The sequence below is a fragment of the Vipera ursinii genome (genome assembly GCF_947247035.1).
Source record: "Vipera ursinii genome assembly, chromosome: 1".
NCBI classification, from domain to species: domain Eukaryota; kingdom Metazoa; phylum Chordata; class Lepidosauria; order Squamata; family Viperidae; genus Vipera; species Vipera ursinii.
This window is the reverse complement of record NC_139512.1, coordinates 193,813,391-193,835,827: the sequence shown is the minus strand read 5'-3', so window position 1 is coordinate 193,835,827 and position 22,437 is coordinate 193,813,391. Positions and strand designations below refer to the sequence as shown.

Here is a 22,437-nt window from a genome sequence, read left to right as displayed (position 1 = left end):
TTGATGAGCGGTGCAATTGAAGTAATGGGGTCGACCCGTCCAACTCCTCCAGCATGAATTATTTGAAGTATTGAACGGGGAGAGTTGCGGTTGCATCCTGCACAAAGGCCCAATTATCGGGGTGTAAATATTTGTAATGGTTTCTTCCACGCAAAAGAAAAAAGCATTGCTGAACAAGTTTAGCCCTGAGTTTATTCCGGGATGAATAGGGTTACAAGTCATAGGCTTTGTTTAAAAAGGATGGACCTATGGATGTGCAGCTACAGAAGCATTAAGGCCTTGCAAAACGAGGCAAGAGCAGTCTGGATTGTGCCTCTTCAGATTATGACTAGGACTAGTATTTTTGAACACACACACACACACACACACACGCACGCGCACACACACCCCTACATACCTACCTACCTACCTACAGGAGGGGTTTTGAGACTCTTGGCAAACACATTGGGGAGAGAAGGATGATCAACTTTTTTTGTCTGCTGTGCCTTTTCAAGGGTTGTTGGAGAAAGCCCTGAGAAATTCTAGTTTTGAAGTTGAACAGTTCTGAATGCTGTTGCCTTTTTGGTATAATGCAAAGAACACATCTTAATGAATCATATTTATTTGAGTGGGATTTTTTTTATATCTCATGTGGATATTTTTGTGTGACCTTACAATTTTAGGACGGGAGTATACCCTACTTAGCCTTGAGAACAATTGTCATTATTTCCCATGTTCTGGAGTGTAATTCTGGAATTTTAAATTGGATCTGTAGCTTCAGCTAAATCTAGACATCTGGAATATTTACTACATATTAAAATAAATAACAAAATAAATGTCCCTTGATCTTAAAAAGAATGGCAAGAGAGACTTGCAAATTAAAATGAAGCATCAATTACCAAATGAGCCTTGTTTTATAGCTTTACCCTATTATACACACCCCCTTGCTCTGATGTATACACCTAATGCTTGTATCTTGAGTAACTGAAATCACCAAATTGCATTACCTCTGGCAACAGCTTAATATTAAAATAATTATACCATCTATAGAATCTGATCCCCCTTGTTTCTTCCATGGGAAACTTGCATTTTTTAAAAAAGAAGCATTAAGTAATGTACAAAATATGGAATACAGATTAGAGCTTCTATCCCTGGTGCTGTGAAATAGCAATAGAAATGAGGCAGAGACTTAGAGTAACTCTTGGTATATTTGCACAAGTCATCAGGCTGTTTACAAAAGAATGGATGGTTTTGGGGTTTTCCTTTCTCCCAAGGTGCATAAAGCAGGAAGCAGGCAGGCACAGTCTCATCTGTCTCTGTGGAAACTATTGAGTAAAGATATACATTTGACAAAAATCAAATGCAGCCTGTAAATATTCAAAGCCAATAAGCGGTATCTACAGTACTGAAATTCCCCTTGTCCTCTCAGCCTAAACCCATTAACCTAGATGTAGATTTTATTCTTTTTGAGGAAATGACCATGTTAGTTAGGATCATAATCTCTGATTCAGATGACTCCTGATTCAGCCAGGAGCTTGCAGTTCTTCAGTAGATTGGTTTGGAGGGACTAAGGACATTTCTCCTACCTTACACTACTCACATTTTTAAAAAATGTGAACCAGTTATTTGCTTGGAATTCCAACATCTGGAGCTCACAACAGATTTGTTGGAGTTGTAACTTCCAACATTTCATGATGATTTGAGATCAGATACAGAGCATCACATTGGAGAAGACTGATGTAAAAAACAAATAGAAATTAACTGTTTTGTCTGCTGCCCTGCAAATGACAGGCATGTGGCTAGAGACATTTGTCTACGGCTGGGGTCTTCAAACGTGGCCCTTTTATGACTTGTGGACTTCAACTCCCAGAATTCCTCAGCCAGGCTGGTCTAGGGGAAAGAGAACATGGACTGGATACCTCTTTGTCTTGCTATATTTTAATTCTGGCCTGTACATCTTATTGATTTAACTAGACTGATTCCTTTGACATGGCTGCAGATAAGCTTTGATAGGAAGACCCACATCGCACAACTATGAGTCAGACTGAACAGAATCAGGCTGCAGAAGTGTATTTTGTTGTAAATAGTGATTCTATAGCAGGTGTTAGTAGCTATGATTTTCTCCTGAGTCCCTTGTAAATCTTGTTGAAGCCAATGGGGCTCTTTCATTAGAAACAGGTGGCTTCTTTGAGCTGTCCTCTCCCACAGTTGTTGGTAGGAAGGGCAATTAGCAAATCCAGAAGGAGTGGTTTCATAATGACTTCAATGATTCAGTGCCTATCATGATTTCATAATGATTTCAGTGCATATTGCAACAGTGATGAAATGATCCTGTGATGGGGAAATGCTGTGCTATTCAGTTATCCTAACTAGTATGGAGAATGAAGGTAAAGATGGCCTTATACTGAATTCAACTTTAGCTACCTACAACTATGCAGTTTTCTTGCCATCAGCACAGAAGTAGTTTGCCATTTTGTTCTTCAGATTTTTTTTAAAATGTTCCACCTAGCCTGGTAGTCTTCTGAATTTTTCATAAAATACGACCTTTTCACAGTTTCCAAGAACTTGGGCCAGGGCTGCTATAATTCAGAATAGACTGACTAGGGATTAAAACCACAGCAAAAGCATAGTTCAGCAGCCTCTTTGACAGATCAGGCACAGGCTACAGATAGTGCTGTTCGGAAAGGGTACTAGGTTCTGTGCTGTTCAGATGGTCAATTTAAGCTATGAAAAAAAAATCCAAGTTATGTCAAGTGCATGTTGCCATTTCTGCCAGCCCAGGTACGTTACAGGTTTTCTGTTGCCTCTGCCAAAAAAGTTTAATAAAACCATGCTTTTTATTATTTAAAAAAAAATCTCCAAAGACTCATGGAAGAGTGCTATGCCTAATACCTTGAGCAGTTAATTAACCATTTAATCTCCCTGAACTGATCTCATTTCCTGTCCCTTTTTCTGTAACACACCACAGTTACTTCTGTCCTTTATGTATGGGTGCCATTTTACCCATTATATTCCTATTATATTCAGCAATTTGTTGCCCAGTTCCAGAAGACTTTTTTTAGCCATTCCTTGGCTCCATCTGGATGCAGCTGGGCACAAGATCAGAATTGGCATCCTTGGTCACTTATTGTCACTAGCCCCTTTGCTTTCCAACATTAATTGAGGACCAAGCTTTCATGCTGTGGACTGTGCCTTCAGTGATCTTCTTCTTTCTGTCTTGTTTCATCATAGGTGACTCTCCTTCGTTACCCATGAGTTATCTGGCAGTTGGGCTATTTCCGAACATAGGTTTGGTGCTGCACCCGTGTCCTGAAATAGCCTGACTGGCAGGTAACGGATGCCAAGAAAGGACTGAACTTAGCAGAGAGCTAAGGAGGGAGCTCCTATTCATTTCACACGTCTTTCTATGCCTGTTACCTGGTCTGTTGATGAATATGGTGTTGAGGATGGTGGATAAAAATAGTCCAGTTGTCGGGAGCAGAAACTGGAGGAGGGATTTCAAGAGGCATTTTGAGAGCTCCCTCGTCCCTCATTCCATGACTCCTCTGTCCCACATGTTAGTGAAACTGAACAAAAGCTTACCTGTCTAGATTTTGGAACGTTTGCTGCCTTCATCCTAGATCCTGATTTGAAAGTGAATGCTTGATGGAGATCAGAGAAGTTGGCCTCGGCGTAGTTTAGAATGGAGAATGAATTGGCTGAAGCTTCAAAGTTTTACCCTAGAAGATTCAAAGTTCATCTGCTTAAGTATGAGATCACAATCAACAGCAATGAGAAAACCAACATCAGAAACATAGCCAATTTTTCTAGGAAGAAGACCCATTTGGTCATTTGCTTACACTGAACTCAGATTTATGACATTTCTCTCTGAGGTGGAATTTCTGCAGTTGTCACAGGCTACTGTATATTGAGGGCTTCTGTCATGGTAATAACACACAGATTTTGTATAAAATGTAGTGGAGAGTTTACTCTCTTTATTTTCTGCTTAGAGATTCTAGTATTACTATTCCACACTATTTGCACCTGAAAGTTTTTAAGCTACTTTGTCTTCTGGCATGAATACCCAGAAGGTGATGTTTCTTGTATGCAGATATTTGACTACTTATCTTCAGTACTTTCATTATTTTGTTTATTAAACACATTCTTGAAGAATCAATAGTCCCAGTTAAATAAGTGGGGCCCCTTCTCAGCTTACAAGAAGGCCCATGCTGTACCACTCTTTACTATGAAGATGTTGGAGTAGATTTTGAAATGCTGTTGTAAGGGCTTCTTTCTTTGCTATGCATAGATTGGGACTCTAACAAAGATAACAAATGTACCAGGAACCTGAATACTTTGTTATGAATGACTGGCAGAAAAATAAATAAGGAGAGCGGAGATATTCAGGGAGGCTTTATATAAATAAATAAAAGTGATTTGTCAGTTGTTCCGCATATTTGCTGTTAAACTACACACACACCTCCCAATTATGATAGGTTTTTTTTAAAGATCCAATGTAAATAAAATTCATGTCAGAAATAAATTGCTTATATTTGTTTTGGGGGGAGTTCTTTTTTGAAGAGGAAGGAGAGGGCTTTATATCTAAAGCATCTTTGAGCAAATAAATTTGTTTAATGTAATTGTCTTAGCATCCATTGTTCCTTCAAGAAACATGTTGAAAAAAACAGAGGATGAATAGTATATTTTACAATTTCACATATGCCACAAAAAGTTTGATTCATTTTGTATAATTAAATTCATTCTCTTTGTTCCCCTTCCCAGTTAAATATATACATAAAAAAGAATGTTTTCAAAAGAGAGAGATATTGGTTTTTTTGGCTTGTTAAATTAAAAAAAAGAAAAAAAAGTATTTTAAGTCATATTAAGTCAGTATTCAATGAAAAATGATCTAGCTGGGTCATTCTCAAATTAAAATTACAAACTCTGTTTTTCTTTTCTTGTTAGTAGAATAATAAACAGCTTACAATAAAATGTGTTTTTTATCGGTACACATTAACCTTTACAGCCTATATGATCAGCAGAGATCCCTATTTAGACAGGATTGTAGTTATTATTAATATTTATTCACACCCTCACTTTTCTCTGGTAGCTCAAGGCACAATAAGTTTTCCCTTAATTTTGTCCCTACAGAAACAACCTCTTCTGAGGAGGGCTAGATTGAAAAAGAATGATTAGCATTAAGTTTCCCAGGGTGCAATATGGTTATTTGTGAACTCAAAATGCCTCTCCTGGTATAAGTGCAACACTTCAGCTACTATACTGTTCTGGCTGTATCAAACTTTCTTAGTATCAATTTTTTTTTGCATTTGTTCTCAACATTATATTCTAAAGCAAAATACAGGTACTCCAAAACTTATGATCATTCATTTAATGAATGTTGAAGATTACAATGGAGCTGAAAAAGTGACTTACGTTCGGTCCTTGCACTTAAGACAGTCTCAGTGTGTCCCTGCAGTCACGTAATCAAAATTTGGATCATAATGTATTTATGATGGTTGTCGTGTCCTGTGGCACCATTGCTATTTCCAACCTCCCCAGGGGATTTCCAACAAGCAAAGTCAATGGGAGAAGTTGAATTTGCTTAATGACCATATGATTCACTTAACAACTGTAGCAAAGAGCTTGTAAAATTGGGCACGGCTCACTTGATGTGTGCATTGTTTAGCGACAGAAGTTGCAGTCCGAACTGTATTTGTAAGTTGAGGGCTACTTATAGTGAACTAAAAAAAATATGTTTTTTCTAATTATTTGTAATGTAAAAACATTATCCAGATGCAATAGAAATAGGTAAATGTTTTACAAAGATATATATTTAAATGTATAGTTAAAAATACAATATAACCAAGGTTAGCTCTGGCACACACACAAAAAAATCATTTCTCACCTGAAAGCTAGCAGTTATGATATGAGTTGAAAGATGGGGTAAGTTTTGTTCTAACCATTTGCTGAGGAAAGTAGCAATGAGTTTGGCCTACACAGTATTATTCATGATACTGAAAAAGTGCAAACATTTTTTATCAGAATTACCTTTTCTCTGCAATATTCTAATATACAGAATATATTCTAATATGACTAACAGAAGGGAATGTTAGGGTGGTGTGAGCCGAGCGGTCGAGGCGGGCTTGGTGAAGGAGGATGTGGGCAGCTAACAGGCTCTGGACGGTGCTGGCCTTGACAGCCACGCTATGCGAGAGGGAGACTGTGAAGGCAGCTTCTTCATTATTCCTGGCATGGCCTTGATGATGGGAGACACCTGTGTGAGACCTCATGAAAACTGAAGCAGTTCTGATATGGTGTCTTCCAGTGCTTTTTTTGTAAATTTTTTTTTAAAAGGTGCCGGAACTCACACACGTCATACAACCCGCCTTGCCTACCCTACAAGGTTCCATCCAAAAAAGGTGCCGGAACTCCGTTCTGGGCGTTCAATGAGGGAAAAAAAAAAGCCCTGGTGTCTTCCTATCTAGCCCAGAAGTCTCTAACCTTTCCGGGCTCAAGGACCGGAGGGAAGGAGAGCAGCTTCAAAACTGCGTGTGTGTCATTTCTGGGGACTTTCCATCGGGCTCTACAAGAGAAGAATGTTGAGTTCACATCAAAGAGTATTGGAAAAAGAACCTTTGAAATTCTGCAAAGGGGCAAAAGGCAAAGAAAGCCGTTTTTGTTATTACATTGGAGCAACCAGTGATGCAGCCACCAAAATAACTAATGAGGTATCAAAACCTCTAAGTCATCATATCCCTGTTGAGAAGATTTGTGAGAAGCTGAAAAAGAAAGATAGTCAGATCTGTGAACTGAAATATGACGAAACAGATTGACCTGAGTACTGTAGACCTGAAGAAAGTGAAAGTCAAAGAGTTGGAAAAAAAATTCTAGATGACTGGGGTGAAACATGCAAGGGCTGTGCAGAAAAATCAGATTTCATTCGTAAAATCAATGAACTGATGCCTAAATATGCACCAAAAGCAGCCCGTTCGAGGACAGATCTCTGACCACCATAGTGACCTCTATCAATTAGCAAGATACGCAAACTACATTAAACTTTTTCTTCCCTGGAAATCTGTTGTTGTTTTTTTTAAACTTATTTAACTGGGTTTCAAGTGTCAAACTGAAAGGATTCTTGCAATGCTGGTTCAGATGCCTGGTCACATCTTAAGTTTTTATTTCTATTGTTTCAGATTTATTATAAGACTTAGACATACATGTGGGATTTGTAAATAAAAATCAGTTGAACTAAAAGAATTGGCATTAGTTTAGTGTCACAACTGAATATAGCACTTTCCCAGCACTACCTAAATAATGGTTTGAAGATGACGTATGAGACAATATAGCATGCATTTGCTGTTATTACTGTCTTTCTACATTCCGTTCTTTAAAATGCTGAACACTTTTATTACATATCCGAATTAAACGTTTTAAGTGCTAGTCTTGCACATCTTTCACAGGAGTTATTTTCTCTGAATAAGAAAGGCATTCATTCTGTCTTTGCTTCCACTTTCAATACAGATGACAATCCTTTCTTAAGGTAAAAGGTAAAGGTTCCCCCGCACATGCGTGCTAGTCGTTTCCGACTCTAGGGGCCGGTACTCATCTCCGTTTCAAAGCCGAAGAGCCAGCGCTTGTCCGAGGACGTCTCTGTGGTCATGTGGCCGGCATGACTAGATGCCAAAAGCGCACGGAGCGCTGTTACCTTCCCACCATAGTGGTCCCTATTTTTCTACTTGCATTTTTACGTGCTTTCGAACTGCTAGGTGGGCAGAAGCTGGGATGAGTAACAGGCGCTCACTCTGTTAAGCGGCACTCGGGATTCGACCCGCCAAACTGCCGACCTTCTGATCGACAAGCTCAGCGTCCTAACCCACTGAGCCACCGCGTCCCTTTCTTATTCAACTACAAATATGCAGTGGCAGAAGGGGAAGATATACTGATGTACGCTTTTTTAAAAAACGGGATGAGTTCTACTTTCATGTGCTGCACATAACATAAACTGTTAAAGCAAAAAAGAAAAAAAAGAAGGGAATGTTAGGGCCACCTATGTACATTACTTTCACTGTTAAGCTAAAAAGGTTGCTCTAAGAGAAGCATATAAGAGGTTAGGATCCACTAAGATATACAACATAGCATATCTTCTTAATGTTATGGTATGTAACTTAGTCTTTTGGTCATGGGGCTGTATGTGCATGTCTGCTACTTTCACCTATGCAAGCAAGGAATTCAAAATGCAAAAAGAAATCTCTAAATCTGTTAATCTGGGGCCCATCAGAGCTGTGATTTCGCTTATGTTCTCCATGGCAAAATCGTAAGAGCTTTCTTTTTTTTTTTGTCAAGTGCTACTGAATTAATTTTATCAGAGAGACCAGACAGGAAACATCATTAGATATGCTAATTCTCCTTTACATTAACAGAATCTTGTAAGTCTGAAAGTAAAATTCTCCCCCATCACTTTTATAGCCTAATAATTTAGGGATGGCCCCTCCTGAGACTCTTGCTTGGTCCACTATGCAGGCTATCTTCTGTCTTGTTTGACTGTTCCCTAGGCAGTATCTCTTTATTGGTCTCCCAAGGTCATTCCCACATACAATTACATTAGCAGAACACAATCACATTTACTTTACCTACATACCGTTCTTCCCAAGCCAGCCATAAAGAGGGCAAAGTCTTCAATAGGAGTAAGTAAGTGCTTTGCTCCCTCCCACATAAAGAGAAACTTACTCTGGGGTGGCTTACTTTTTCAAATGTATGTTTTCTGAGGTTATCCAGTCTGCTAGGAGAGTTGAAAAGCTGAATCTGCATTTCATTCAGATTCAGGTTTTTTTTAAAAAAAATCAGGTAGTCCTTGACTTACGACCACTTTCTTAACAACTGTTCAAAGTTATGAAAGCACTGAAAAAAATGACTTACAACAGGTCCTTGCACTTATGATCATTACAATGTCTCCATTGTAAAATTTTGGCATTTGGCAACCAGCATTCATTTACAATAATCACTTGGCCACCATTTTTCACCTTTCCAGGGTTGCTTCCAACAAGCAAAGTTAATGGGGGAAGCCCGATTCTGTTAAAGACTGAGTGAGTTGCTCAATGACTACAGTAAAAAGTTCATAAAATAGTGCGACTTGCTTAGTGAGGGAAGTTCTAGTCCCAATTGTGATCGTAAGTCAAGAACTACCTGTATACTTTAAACACATGAGGAAAACGCTTACATTCACTATGCATTTGACTTCTCATGATGATTTCATTCTACAATTCTAAACTGGTAATTTGCATTTTAATGTATTTGTAATTGTAACTATTTCCTTAAATGATGTACTGAATTCATTTTGATGCTGTCTGCCACCTGAAGATGTTTTCGTGAGAGGTGACACAGAATGAAACCTGAAATGAATGACAGCCACTCCTTTAAAAACAATCTGAATTCTTTTTATTAGTCAGGAGGTTTAATAAATGAATGCAATTATGAGCTATGCGGGCTGCCTTGACAAGCTGATCTTGCCCACACTGCTTTCCTCTCTTCCTAGTTCCAGTTCCTCCAAAATCTGTTACTTCTCTGATGATGAACAAAGATGGCTTCCTTGGTGGTGTGTCTGTAAACACAGGTGAAGTGTTTTGTTCGGTACCTGGCAGGCTCTCCTTGCTCAGTTCCACGTCCAAGTACAAAGTCACTGTTGGCGAAGTTCAACGGCGCCTTTCACCTCCCGAGTGCTTAAACGCTTCCCTCCTTGGAGGAGTCCTTAGAAGGTAAGTCATGGGGCAGGCCAATCTGTACTTTCTGATGGGATTAAAACAGCATTAAGATTACTATAAGTAGCTGCTGAAGTTAAGAGATGTAAACGAATGCATATGAGATATACGTAACAGTCTGGATATCATTGCCACTGACACGATATTATGCCAATCATGTTATATGTTTCATTAATTCTGTAAGACTGGCCACTTTCTTTAAACAGTCAAACTGGTTATTTCTGTATGTTAGAGTTCAGATCAATATCCTGGAGTTTATCTTTTAAAGTATCAAGAGTATTCAGACATGGAGCTGCCTAGATGTTAAGCAGATAGATAACAAATGACAAAAAAGCTTTTTCGCTAATGTCCAACCTTTACTGCTCACCCAGAATGGCTGAGTACGTGGGAATGGAGTCTCTTAGGTCAACTGCATGTTGGATGGCCCATTTATCTAGAGTTGTGCTATCATCTGCTTTAGAAAGAGGTAGATGTGCTTCATTACACTGTTCCTCACTTTAGGGGTGTTCCTGTTTTTATTTCTGAATGTAGTTATAAGTTATACTGCAAACTGTCTGGAAGTTTTAACTGAATGTTACAACTGAATAAGTTTTAAGTAATTAATGGTTATGAATTTTATCATTTACCATTCAGTTTGGTATATTGCACTAGTGGAGAATGAAGGAGCAGATGAGGTTTCAAATGCATTAGATTGTCTTAAGCAATCATTTAAAATTCTGTTCCTCTTCCCAGTATGAATTTATAATATTCATTTATTTTACATAGGTGCTATAAGGATTTATAAGATATGATTGTAAACTATGAAGAAGGAATAAGTTCCTGATTTTTTTGCACTCTCTTAATTTTAATGATAGCATTATTGGGCAAATATTATTATCAGGACGTATAGAATGCAAGTCTTTCATGAAAGGCTCTTGAGTAAACATAGACATAGGGTAAGAGTATTTGTCTTAAAAATAAAAAAGAATGGATAAAATAGGGACGAACTGTTCCACAATGGAAAAAAGTAAACAATGAATTAGGACTAGTACTTCCCAGTTAGTTCAAAAACAATTTATAGATATGTGACCAAACCAGAAGATCCCAAAAGGTATTAAAACAAAAAGGATTAATAAAAACACTGATTGGGTATTCTTAAACTGGAAAAATGGCTATAGAATGTTATTCATTTTAAAGTAATGATAAAGTGATGCACATGAGAGTGAGGAAAACTATTGTTGTATAGAAGTTCAGAATAAGAATACAATCTTGTTTGTGTGGTGAACAATTTAAAGAAAAGATCAATTTAATGTGAAGAAGCTGAATTTCAATGCTAGGTATTCAATGAGAAGGGTTCTGAAATAAAATTTCCAGTATCAGTTCATTGACAAGCTATAATACAACTAATTTAGAAAATTGCAGTTCTTATTCAGTCTGAAAAAATGATATTATAGAGTTGGAGAATATACAAAAAAGCAACCACAATAAATGAAGTACCTAATAGCATTATTGTGAAATATCAACTTAGGTCAAAGTTGACTAAAGCAGATTTATCAGAAGTATAAAATTACACAAGACAGAGAAGAAGTTGATAGAAGTTCTTTTATTTTCTCAGAATGCCAGAACTTGGGATCATCAATACAGTGGAATGGTAGAATATGCAGCAGAAATAAAATGGAGTCGCTTTTCGCAATGCCTAGTTGAAGCATCATAGGGTTAACTAGCACATGTGGCTTGAAAAAATTAGAAAAAGATTTATTTCTTAATTTTTTATCCCAGATTATTTTATTTATTAAACAAATATTGCTTCCCAACTAAAACATAGGTGACCCTGGGCGGCTTAAAATATTTTTAAAAATATCTTTAAAAATCGATCATATAATAAAACTGCTGCTCCCTTGGCAGCAAAATAGAATTAGATTAGTCAGTTGGATTTCCTTCAGATAATAAATGCAACTCTCTTTCCTCCATTTTCTCCACAACAACCCTAATAAGTAGGTTGGGCTAAGAAACTGATTGGTCCCACATCACTTAGTGAATTTCTGTGGCTGAGAGTGAACTTGAAACTGGATCTTCCTGGTCCTAATCCAGCACCTCAACCACAACACTGAGGCTACTAGTCATAATAGTAGCTATCTCCAGGATCAGCAGCATTGAGACCAATAATAAGAGAAGCCTTTGCTCTTATATACTGGCTGGGAATTCTCAGTGTGGCGTCTGAAGGCACGAGGTGAGAAGGTTGTCTTAAAATAAACATATCCAATTTTAGAAAAAAAAGTAGGGACTTCCAGAAACAACCAGACTCTAATCACAAATTTCCAAATTTATGTAATCTAGGGCAGGGGTGTCAAACTGCTGGCCCCGCAGGCCGGATGCATCATAGCAAAATCGCACCCACCCCACTGCTGGCAATGGCAAAAAAGTCACGATATGTCACGACAGGTCACATCACGTTGCGAGTTTGACACCCATGATCTAGGGGCTATGCTATTATGTCATCAACTATTTTGACCATTTGTAAATCGACATGCTGTGAGCAAGAGTGTATCTCCCTAGTTTTGCAAGGCTACGGTCATTTCCCCACTAGTGACTTCTAGTATTTTTCTGGCATCATTCAGGCAATATAAAGTCTGTCATAACTGCTACATTGGGCCAATGATGGTTGGAATGGGGTTCATCTGTGGTTCACAAACGTTCTTAAGACCCCTTTACATTCTTAAAAATGATTGAAGATCCCAAAGAGCTTTGGTTTATGTGGGTTATATTTATTGATATTGACTGTATTAGAAATTAAAACTGAGAAATGTTAAAATATTTAACTTTGAAGACCCGTGAGGGGGCCTCAGACCACCCTTTGAGAACCAATGCTCTAAAAGATGCTGGTGGAGATCCTGTCTGTAGTTCACAGGCAATGGTTAGCCAAGTCAGTGCTCACTTTTATCCTTCCAAATTGATCAACCACTGACCACCTCACTAGATTTCACTGGATCCCTGCCTTTCCTCTTCACAAAAACAAAATACATTGCTGATTCATTCTCCCCCCCTTCTCCAGTGGTCCCCTACATATAATTGGACTATTTCATTCATTTGCCATAAAATACAGGCAAACGGAGGGGAGGGGAAGGGGGTGATGCTTATTTGAAAAACAATACACATATGTTACCCTAAATCCCTTGAAAGGCACTTCCTGCTGCCCAAACCTCTTTCCTGATGGAGGCCTAGCAGCCATGTTGCTTTTGAATTCCTTCCTCTGACTGTGCCAGGCAGCTGCTACAATAGGATTGCATCTTTTCAAGCCTAAGTCAGTGCAAAACCCTCATTTTTCAAGTAGCCTTTGTTGCCTCGAAGCTGCATTCTTATTGCTGCTGTCTTGCAATTATTATTACACAAAACCCTTCTTACACAAAAGTAATTCAAACTTACTGAATTTTGTTATTGCGCACTATTAATACATACTTTCCACAAACGTGCCCTAACATTGCTGGGGGTGACGGCATAACTCACATTCCACACCCCAGGCCATTCTTCGGCTCCAATCCAGTCTTTTTTTTTTTTACTTCTGAGTCTCTTTTGAGTTCTAAGTGCTTTTGAATAAGCAGAATTACAATAGAAACCTCACAAATCACCACCCTTATTGGAAGGCTAAATGCTGCTGGTGACGCAGCTTTGCAAGAACAGCCAGTTTATTCCTGGTAGTAGCAGAAGAACCAAAACTGACATAACCCTCCTCCTCCTCGTTCACTTGCAGCCTGCAAACCCAAAGGTCGCTGGCGGCCCAAGGAAAAAAACAGGGTTTCAGGTTGCCACGGGCAGGGCGAGCCTCTCTTTCCAAGGCGGCGCTTCTTTCCTTCCCGCCCTTTAAGCACCGCGAAACCTCCTCTGTGCTAGTTGCTTGTGCCCGAAGCCAGGATTTTGGATCGTCCTATCCCTCAGCCCCCCCACCTCCCCCTTTCTTCTTTCTCCCGGGGACCTTCGTCGAGTTTTAAATCCCCGCGTTTTCCTTTTTTTTTTCGTCACTGCAGAGCCAAATCGAAAAACGGGGGGCGATCGTTGCGAGAGCGGCTAGAAAAAATCGGTTTGAATTTACCAGCCGGCAGGCGCAAAGCGGCAAATGTCACTTTACTCACCTCCCTGGTGGAAGGTAAGCAGACTTTCTGTCCGTTTCGATTTCTTCTCACACACACACACACCCCGACATCCGACCCCCCCCCCCACCTCCTCTGGCGACACTTCTGGGCGAGGAAAAAGGTTTGACATTTTGTAAAGTTGCATCGAATCGCTGTTGCTGTGACATGAAAAATCTGCCATGCAGAAAATCAAGGCTCATTACATAGCCCAACTGGGGCTGTGTTTAAGATTCAGCAAGACTGGCGTTTCCTTTTAAGTAACAGTGTTAAATGAATTCTGCAGTTGCCAGCTCAATTTTATTTACGTTTAAATGTTACTTCTAAAATTAACCACTGTTGTCCAGTATACTTGTTAGGACATACTAAGGAGTGGTTATGATATCTGGCCTCATGGAAGAGGAAGATACTTTTAATTAAAACAATCCCTCCTAACTAATTTCTCCACCATACTCAAATGTATATACAGCATAGAAAGGAAAGTGCCACAGTATTCATAGATGTGGTGGACCTTGTTCTCAAATAAGTATACATAGAACTGAAGAGTTCTGGAAAATATTTATTTATTTTTAAACTTATTTGCTGTTTATCTCACCAATGGGGCTACTTTAGGCAGCTTACAACAGTACAACCAGAAATGGAAAGAGAAGGGTAAACATAACAGTATCAAGATAATGAAACTATAAAATAAACAATGAAATAAATAATGAAAATACAGTAAAGTGAGATTAAAAGATGGGCTGGGGGAAGCAAGGAATTGGGAAGGTGGGATTTACTATCAATCTAGTAGCCACCTCCAGTGTGATACTCCTCCATTGGGTCCCCAATAAAACAAACTGTCATATAATACTTAGAAAAAAATAAACTTTTATGCCATATGTTTTCTTGGACAACATAACATTTCATCAGACTAACAGTTATATACTGAACATAATTAAAGAGGAATAATAACAGGAGATGTAGAGCAATAAAATAGAGGAGAGACAATTATTATTTATCGATAGCAACTGTTTGCAAAACAACTGAAGAGCTTATATATACATATACATATATAGAGAGAGTTTATTACTTCATTTGAGGATGTGGACTTAGTTTACAAAAACCTATGCATAATTAATTAAATAATCATTAAAGGCAACAACATTTTGTAGTGTTTTTGCTGCAGTAGACCAACATAGACACCTTCCTGGAAACTACAAAAAACATATCAGGTTGTAGAGAGCAAAAAATCAGGAGTCCATCAGCTCAAATGAATGTATAGGTTTACTGTAAGCTAAAGCTCTCTACAAGAATCTGAACTACTAATGGTCAAAGCAAATAGGTGTTAGATAAGAGTCAATGGAATTCAAGCTGGGCTGGACTTAGATGACTTGTGGGCATGAAGGGACTCGAGACTGATGATGTGTTTGACCCCTTCCTCAGACTCAGCCTGGTCATCTCCTACAAAGACATGGGCATATGAATACTGTATATATATCACTAGGGAACTACATTTGTCACTTAGCACAAATTCAGATTGGGGAGGGGGAGGGGGAGGGGAAAGAGGAGGACGAGGAAGAATTGAACTGAACCAGCAGAAACTGAGAACTTTTACATATCCAAGGCATAGATAGCATGGTTACTCCAGTAATAAATGTCTTAGCACCACCATAGAGACAAGACCACTTTTAGTAATCTGTTTGGATCCTAGGATCTGACTGTTGCATAATGATTTCACATAATTTCACAATTTCAGTTGTGATTTCCTAGCAATCATTTAATGAGCAATTGTGCTATTTTGGAGCAAATAAGCCTGTTAAAAATAAGATAAAAGAAGTAAAAAGGGGAAAAAAGCCCTTTTTGATAGAGATAAATAGCAATTATGTTGGGAAGAGTTAACGGTTAAAAGAAACCAGGCTGCCAAAGAGCCTGATGGCTGGACACTATCAAAGCTGACATCAGCTAGAGAATAGAAAAACTCAAGAAACAGCACAAGATCAGAAGATGTAGAGAGATCTGGCTCATAGAATCACCAAGAGTCGGACACAACTGAATGGATAACATTGTCGTCGTCATCATCATCATCATCATCACTGAATAGCAGATACTTCGAGCTATTAGTGCTCTGCTGAGGGCTTACAAGCTAAGCTTGTAAGCCGCCCTGAGTCTTCGGAGAAGGGCGGGATATAAATGGAATTTTTTTTTAAAAAAGCATAGTTTCAATACATTCCTAACAAATTTTTGTCATTCAAGTCAAACAAATTTCTAAAAAGCAGGCATTGATTTTTATGGAGTGTAATCTGCAGCGTAGTCTCTTTAAAGTTAATGGGAAATGATAATTGCTAGTAAATACTGTGATGATTTATTTTTATTTTTTTATATACCACCTTTATTATTTTTATAAATAACAAGGCGGCAAACATACCACACTCCATCCTTCTTCTATTTTTCTCACCACAACAACCCTGTGAAGGTGAGTTGGTCTGAGGGAGAGAATAACAGAGTTGGAAGGGACCTTGGAGGTTTTCTAGTCTAACCCCCTGCTCAGGCAGAAAACCCTATACCATTTCAGGCAAATGGCTGGCCAATCTTTTCTTAAAGACTTCCAGTGTTGGAGCACCCACAACTTCTGGAGTCAAGTTGTTCCACTGATTAATTGTTCTCACTGTTAGGAAATTTCTCCTTAGATCTAGGTTGCTTCTCTCCTTGATTAGTTTCCATCCATTGCTTCTTGTCCTGCCTTTAGGTGCTTTGGAGAATAGCTTGACTCCCTCTTCTTTGTGGCAACTGCTTAGATATTAGAACACTGCTATCATGTCACCCCTCATCCTTCTCTTCATTAAACTAGAGAAACCTAATTCCAGCAATCTTTCTTTATATATTTTAGCCTCCAGTCCTCTGATCATTTTTGTTGCTCTTCTCTGCACCCTTTCTAGAGTCTCAACTGTAGAAAGAGACTAGAATGACTGGCCCAGAGTCACCAAGCTGGGTTTCATACCTAAGGCAGGAATAGAACTCACATTCTCCTGGCTTGTGGCCTGATGTCTTAACCACTAGACCAAATTAGCTCTATTATGATTGCTAAAATATATTTTTAACTGTAATTTCTCATCTGAGTCAACCAGTTTTTTCACTAAAAAACTAAATGTCAATCCATCTGTGCAAAAATTAGCACTTTGCATCAGTATTATTGTACCTGTTTCTAATAGTCCCTGAATATTTACAACCTATATATGAATTACAGAAAGAGAGAAATTTAGCCAAGTGTTTGGAATATGAAAGATGATAGAGATCTTTATCTTTTTCTTTCCCTATGTCAAGGAAAGGTAGTGGAATTCATATCTCTTTTGTAAATTGTACTACAACAATTAAATATTTATTTTTTTATTGAAAAGTTTTACAATACATTTTTTTAAAAAACAAAACCCCTCCCCACCCCCTCCCCTCTCCCCAACCCTCCCCAACCCCTCCCTCCCTTCCCCCTCCCCCCTCCCCGACTTCCCAGAGCTCAATACAGGATATAAAAATACAAGCAATCATAGTCTACCTTATGCAAACAACAATAAAATATTAAATCTATCTCACTTTAACTCTTATAAAATAACTACAAGCAATATAAATATCACATCAGTACTTATTCAAATGCTAGATGAAATTTTTTAGTCCCATATTTATTCTGAATATAATCAATCCATCTTCTCCACTCCACAATATATCTCTGTTGTGTTTGATCTTTCAAATACGCTGAAATCTTTGCCATTTCCGCCAGATTGGAGACTTTTAAAGTCCATTCTTCTATAGTCGGCAGTTCTTCCTTCTTCCAATATTGCGCTACTAAAAGTCGCTGCCGTAATTAAGTTCAACATCAGCTTAGTGTCCACAACAGTAGTATCAGTAATAATGCCCAATAAAAACAGTTGCGGACAAAACTTTATCCTTTTCTTGAATATCTTTTGCATGTTCCACCAAATTTTAATCCAAAAAGCTTTAACCTTTTTACAGGTCCACCATATATTAAATATTCATGAGAAATTTGCTTCTCTCCAATTTCCTTATCTGTTCAGAATTGAATGTATCAATCAATGAATCAATCAATTGAACAGTTACTAAAATATATTTGCTTTTATAGATTAAAATTCAGAGGAGTATATTCTGCTTATCTTCCTCCTTTGAGTTTAAATTGCAATATACTGTCATAGCTTGACATAGAGCAAAAAAATATGAAAATAAGTAGTAATGTAAGTTTTTTAATTTTATACTTAACTCATATTTTGTATGTGAAAGTAATTTCTACTAGCAAGAGTGGGATTTTGGAATAAGTATGTCTAGGATCATGGCTTTTAAATTATTGAAGAGTTGGCATAAGCTGTCTATTTGCAGTCTTTAGAGGCAATAATTTCCGTTCTATTTGTTTATAATTTATCCAGTCTATTGAAATATAATCATTTTTCTAAAAAGATGCCAAGTATGCTTCAGATTATACCCTAAATATTTGTGAGAAGAAGATGGCAAGAGAAGGAGGAAACAGACAAGAGGCAAAAATAACAAGAGGCCAATGTCAGCAAATTCAGACATGTATTGTATATTTAGGCTTCATATTGTAACCTAGCTGTAAGAGTACATTGATCTCTGTTTGCTTTGGAATTAATCATGGATAAGATGGTTATCCAGTGAACATTTACTACACAGGAAAGCTATTCCAGGCATGTGTGTGTATCTGTGTCTGTCTCTCTGTGTGTGTTTGTTTGCGTACACAACAGCAATAAGCCTGTGCTGGCATAAGTGAGAGGCACCATGTGTTTTCTCCCATTCTGCTTCTGTTCTCTTTCTATTTCCCCCACTTCCTATTAACCTATGTGAGATTAATAAAGGAGGATCAGTAGAGGTTCTGCTTTGTAGCTTCTCATGCGTCAGACATTGTTCTCTTGGAGGACTACAGTATTTGTTAACCAGAATCAGGCCATGATTATACATTATGGTAAAGGTGCTCTAATTAGCTATAATTTGGCCCACAGTACTGTATTACTTACAGTGACCCAGGTCTGTAGTAACTCACTGAGGTAGATAAGATGGATTAATATATCACCAACTTTATTTCTAATGGATGAATAGCATTCATGAATATTTTGTTATGTGCATTTATGCTGTTCTATCACTGCATTTCACGGCACCTTGTTTCTAATTATTGAGCTGCTGGGAACTGGTGGGGAGCAGTGGTTAGAATAAGTCCTTTAATCTGTTATATATTATGTGGCCTGACTTGAATAATTCAGAATATGAATTACTTGAACTGTGCCAAAAAAGACAAATGTACAAATACGTACAGTATATGTTCAGTGTCACTGTTCATTTGTTTTTCACAAACTTTGTATTTTGAGGCCACATCCTAACGAATTGTTGCTGTATGAATAAGAATTTTATGTACTAATGTTTACCCAGTTCATTATGTTTATTTGTTATGTCTCTTTCATATAAAAATATTTTCTAATGTCAATGTGCCTTGAACATCTCCAGAACTTGCACATTAACTGGGCCTCCTTCATAAGTTTTTTTTAAGCTGAGGACTCTACTAGACTTCGGAAGAGACCCACATTTCCAAATCTGGATTAGGACAAAATAAAGTTGTGAGATATTTTTTTCAAGGTAATGTTTAATTGAGATAGTAAACACTACTGTTGGCTTTCAGGTGGATTGCAAATCGCACTGAGCTGGTTATGATGACCAAAGCTGCTTCTTTTTTCCTAGGAGAAGCTGTACATTTAGCTCGGGATTTTGGATACATCTGTGAAACTGAATTCCCAGCCAAAGCAGTTTCTGAATACCTGAACAGACAGCACACAGACCCTACTGATCTCCACTCCCGAAAGAATATGCTGCTTGCCACTAAGTGAGTAGAAATACAGTCCTTGAACATGCTTTGCTTTCAAGATCCTGGCCCTACTTTTTCTCTCTCGTATTAGCAATCTAGCTGGTTTCATTTCAAGGTTCAGTCTAAACCAGACATGTCAAACACAAGGCCCGGGGGCCGGATGCGGCCCGCGAAGTGGTTTCATGCGGCCCGCGAAGCCATCCTGGAAACAGGGAGGGAACGGCCCCCACTGCCTTGGCCCTGGCCCAGAGATCCTCCTCCTGCCAGAGACCCTCAGATCTGTCCCACTCCTGCCCAGGCCCCCATAGGCACCCTTGATGCGAACTATGTAGAGCTGGCCACGCCCACCCAGTAGGTCATACGCACTCTGGCCACGCCCACCCGGCCCCCTGAGGGCAACCGCAATGCTGATGCGGCCCTCAATGAAATTGAGTTTGACACCCCTGGTCTAAACATTTTCTTTTTCATATATCTCAAGTAACTAGTCAGACACTGGCCCCAAATCTGTTTCAAACTGAAAGAAGAAGAACAGGAAAAAGAAGAATAAAAGTGAAAAGACAGGTAGAAAGTTCTGTCAAAGAGAAAGTCAGAGGTAAAAAGAATAAACAGAAGTATAAGAAGATAAGTTTCCCCCAATTACTTTTCCAATTCTATTCTGTGGCTAGGTCCTGAAAATCCCTCCTCAAAAGAGTAAAACTGAATAAACACAGTTGATGGGTTTACAGTCTGGTAAATTGATTTTTAAAGAAAAAAATGTGTTGATAGTTCTAGCTATCATTACAACATATCAGGGAGATAAATGGAGATTTAGCATAAAATGACTGGTCAGAAGTACATTGTGGCTGCCTGATATTAGCAATTTCCTACATCCCAGGGATAACATTTATTATTGTATCTGATTGTCCTTCATTTGGTTTGGTGAATCTAGTTCCTATCAAAATAAATGTGTAAAACCTCAGCCCACTTTGTCTGGGTGAGGACCTGTTTTAGTTTTTGGAATGTCTTTTAGATGTTGCTTCCCCATCTTGAAACTCTCCAGAGTTGTAGCAATGTAATAAACATCTTCAAAGATAAAATATTTAGGACAAATTTGCCTTCAGTTCAAGGGCTGAGAAACACTGTGGCTGTTGAAATGCTGCCAAAACTAAACTTTGCACACTACCTTTTGGTCAGACAAAGAATAAAAATAAGAAATGGATAAAGAAACAGAGTGTATGTTCCGTTTTCATGAAAGTTGTTTTAAATTGTTCTTTTAATGCTCACCATTTATATATCCTTCTTACGTAAGGGGGGACAATTCCTTTCACTAATCTGTGTGTGCCACTTTGATCCACTCTTAAAAATAAAAACCTAAGCCACTAATAACAAAAATTATGTACAAAAACAAATATCCTATGCTTCTAATTTATATTTAATAATATAACACTAGCTGCAGCAGTTATGCTAGCCAATAAGCCTTGCCTGCTGAGCTTTTGCAGCTATCTACCTGCTTATTAAATGTTAGAAATCTACAGGTGTAGACCTTGATGCCAGCCAAATAATCTATGATTCCTCCCACCATTATCAAAATGAAGCTGGAGGACCTTTGCTGAGAATATTGCTTGTAAGTCAGTCAAATGGGAAGTTTCCAAACATACAGGTCTGAAAGACCAGTTCTCATTTCCTTGAACATGGTACTAAAATGCATGGGTATTTTTATCAAATGATCAAGATTATTTTAGCTGCACAACTAATGGTTAGAGTAATTTTCAACAGTTACTAATAAGTTGGTAATTGCAACAGAATGTGGCACTTTTTCCATAAAGTGCAGTAGAAGTGTTCAAGAGGTGTTACTATTAGTCTTGACACCTGTGGAAACTACTATATTCACACTTCTTAGATGTGAAAAGCAGTACCTAAACCCAGAGAAAAACAAACAGACTAAGGTGGGGCTTTTCTGCATGAGGATGCAAACCTATAGAAGCTGATTCTCACAGTGTAGGATATTTGTTCTTTAGGAACCTTGGAGTCTTAGTGGACGATCACTTGACTATGAGCCAGCAGTGTGCAGCAGCAGCCAAAAAGCTAATACAATCCTGGGTTGTATAAACAGAGGCATAGAATCAAGATCACACAAAGGATTAGTACTGCTTTATAAAACCCTAGTAAGACCACACCAGGAATACTGCAACCAATTTTGGTCACCATACTACAAAAAAATAATAGGTTGAGACCTTGGAAAAAGTTCAGAGAAAAGCCACTAAAATGATCAAAGGCCTGGAGACTAAAACTTATGAAAAATGGCTGCAGGACTTGGGTTTGGCTAATCTAAAGAAAAGAAGAAATAGGGGTGACATGATAGTAGTATTCCAGTATTTGAGGGGCTGCCACAAAGAAGGGGGGGTCAAACTATTCTCCAAAACACCAGAGGACAGGACAAGAAACAGTGGTTGGAAACTGATCAAAGAGAAGCAACCTGGAATTAAGGAGAAACTTCCTAACAGTGAGGACAATTAACCAGTGGAACAGATTGCCTTCAGAAATCATGGGCGCTCCATCACTGGAGATTTTTAATAAGAGACTGGACAGTCACTTGTCTGAAATGGTAGAGGTTCTTCTGCTTGAGCAGGGGGCTGGACTAGAAGACCTCCAAGGTCCCTTCCATATTCTATTCTATTCTATTCTATTCTATTCTATTCTATTCTATTCTATTCTATTCTATTCTATTCTATTCTATTCTATTCTATTCTATTCTATTCTATTCCATTCCATTCCATTCTTAAACACAGGTGTT

At 38.3% G+C, this 22,437-nt stretch overlaps 1 protein-coding gene across 1 annotated transcript in view; it reads left to right on the top strand.

The window, feature by feature from the left end:
- Window positions 1–9,494: 9,494 nt before the first annotated feature.
- Window positions 9,495–22,437, top strand: part of TFAP2B (transcription factor AP-2 beta) — a 38,013-nt gene continuing 25,070 nt past the window's right edge. Inside the window, exons 1-3 of the mRNA XM_083348683.1 lie at window positions 9,495–9,710; window positions 13,715–13,833; window positions 19,541–19,682. Of these exons, the coding sequence (XP_083204809.1) occupies window positions 9,523–9,710; window positions 13,715–13,833; window positions 19,541–19,682 (449 nt within the window). The 5' untranslated portion in view covers window positions 9,495–9,522. The remainder of the gene's footprint in view (window positions 9,711–13,714; window positions 13,834–19,540; window positions 19,683–22,437) is intronic.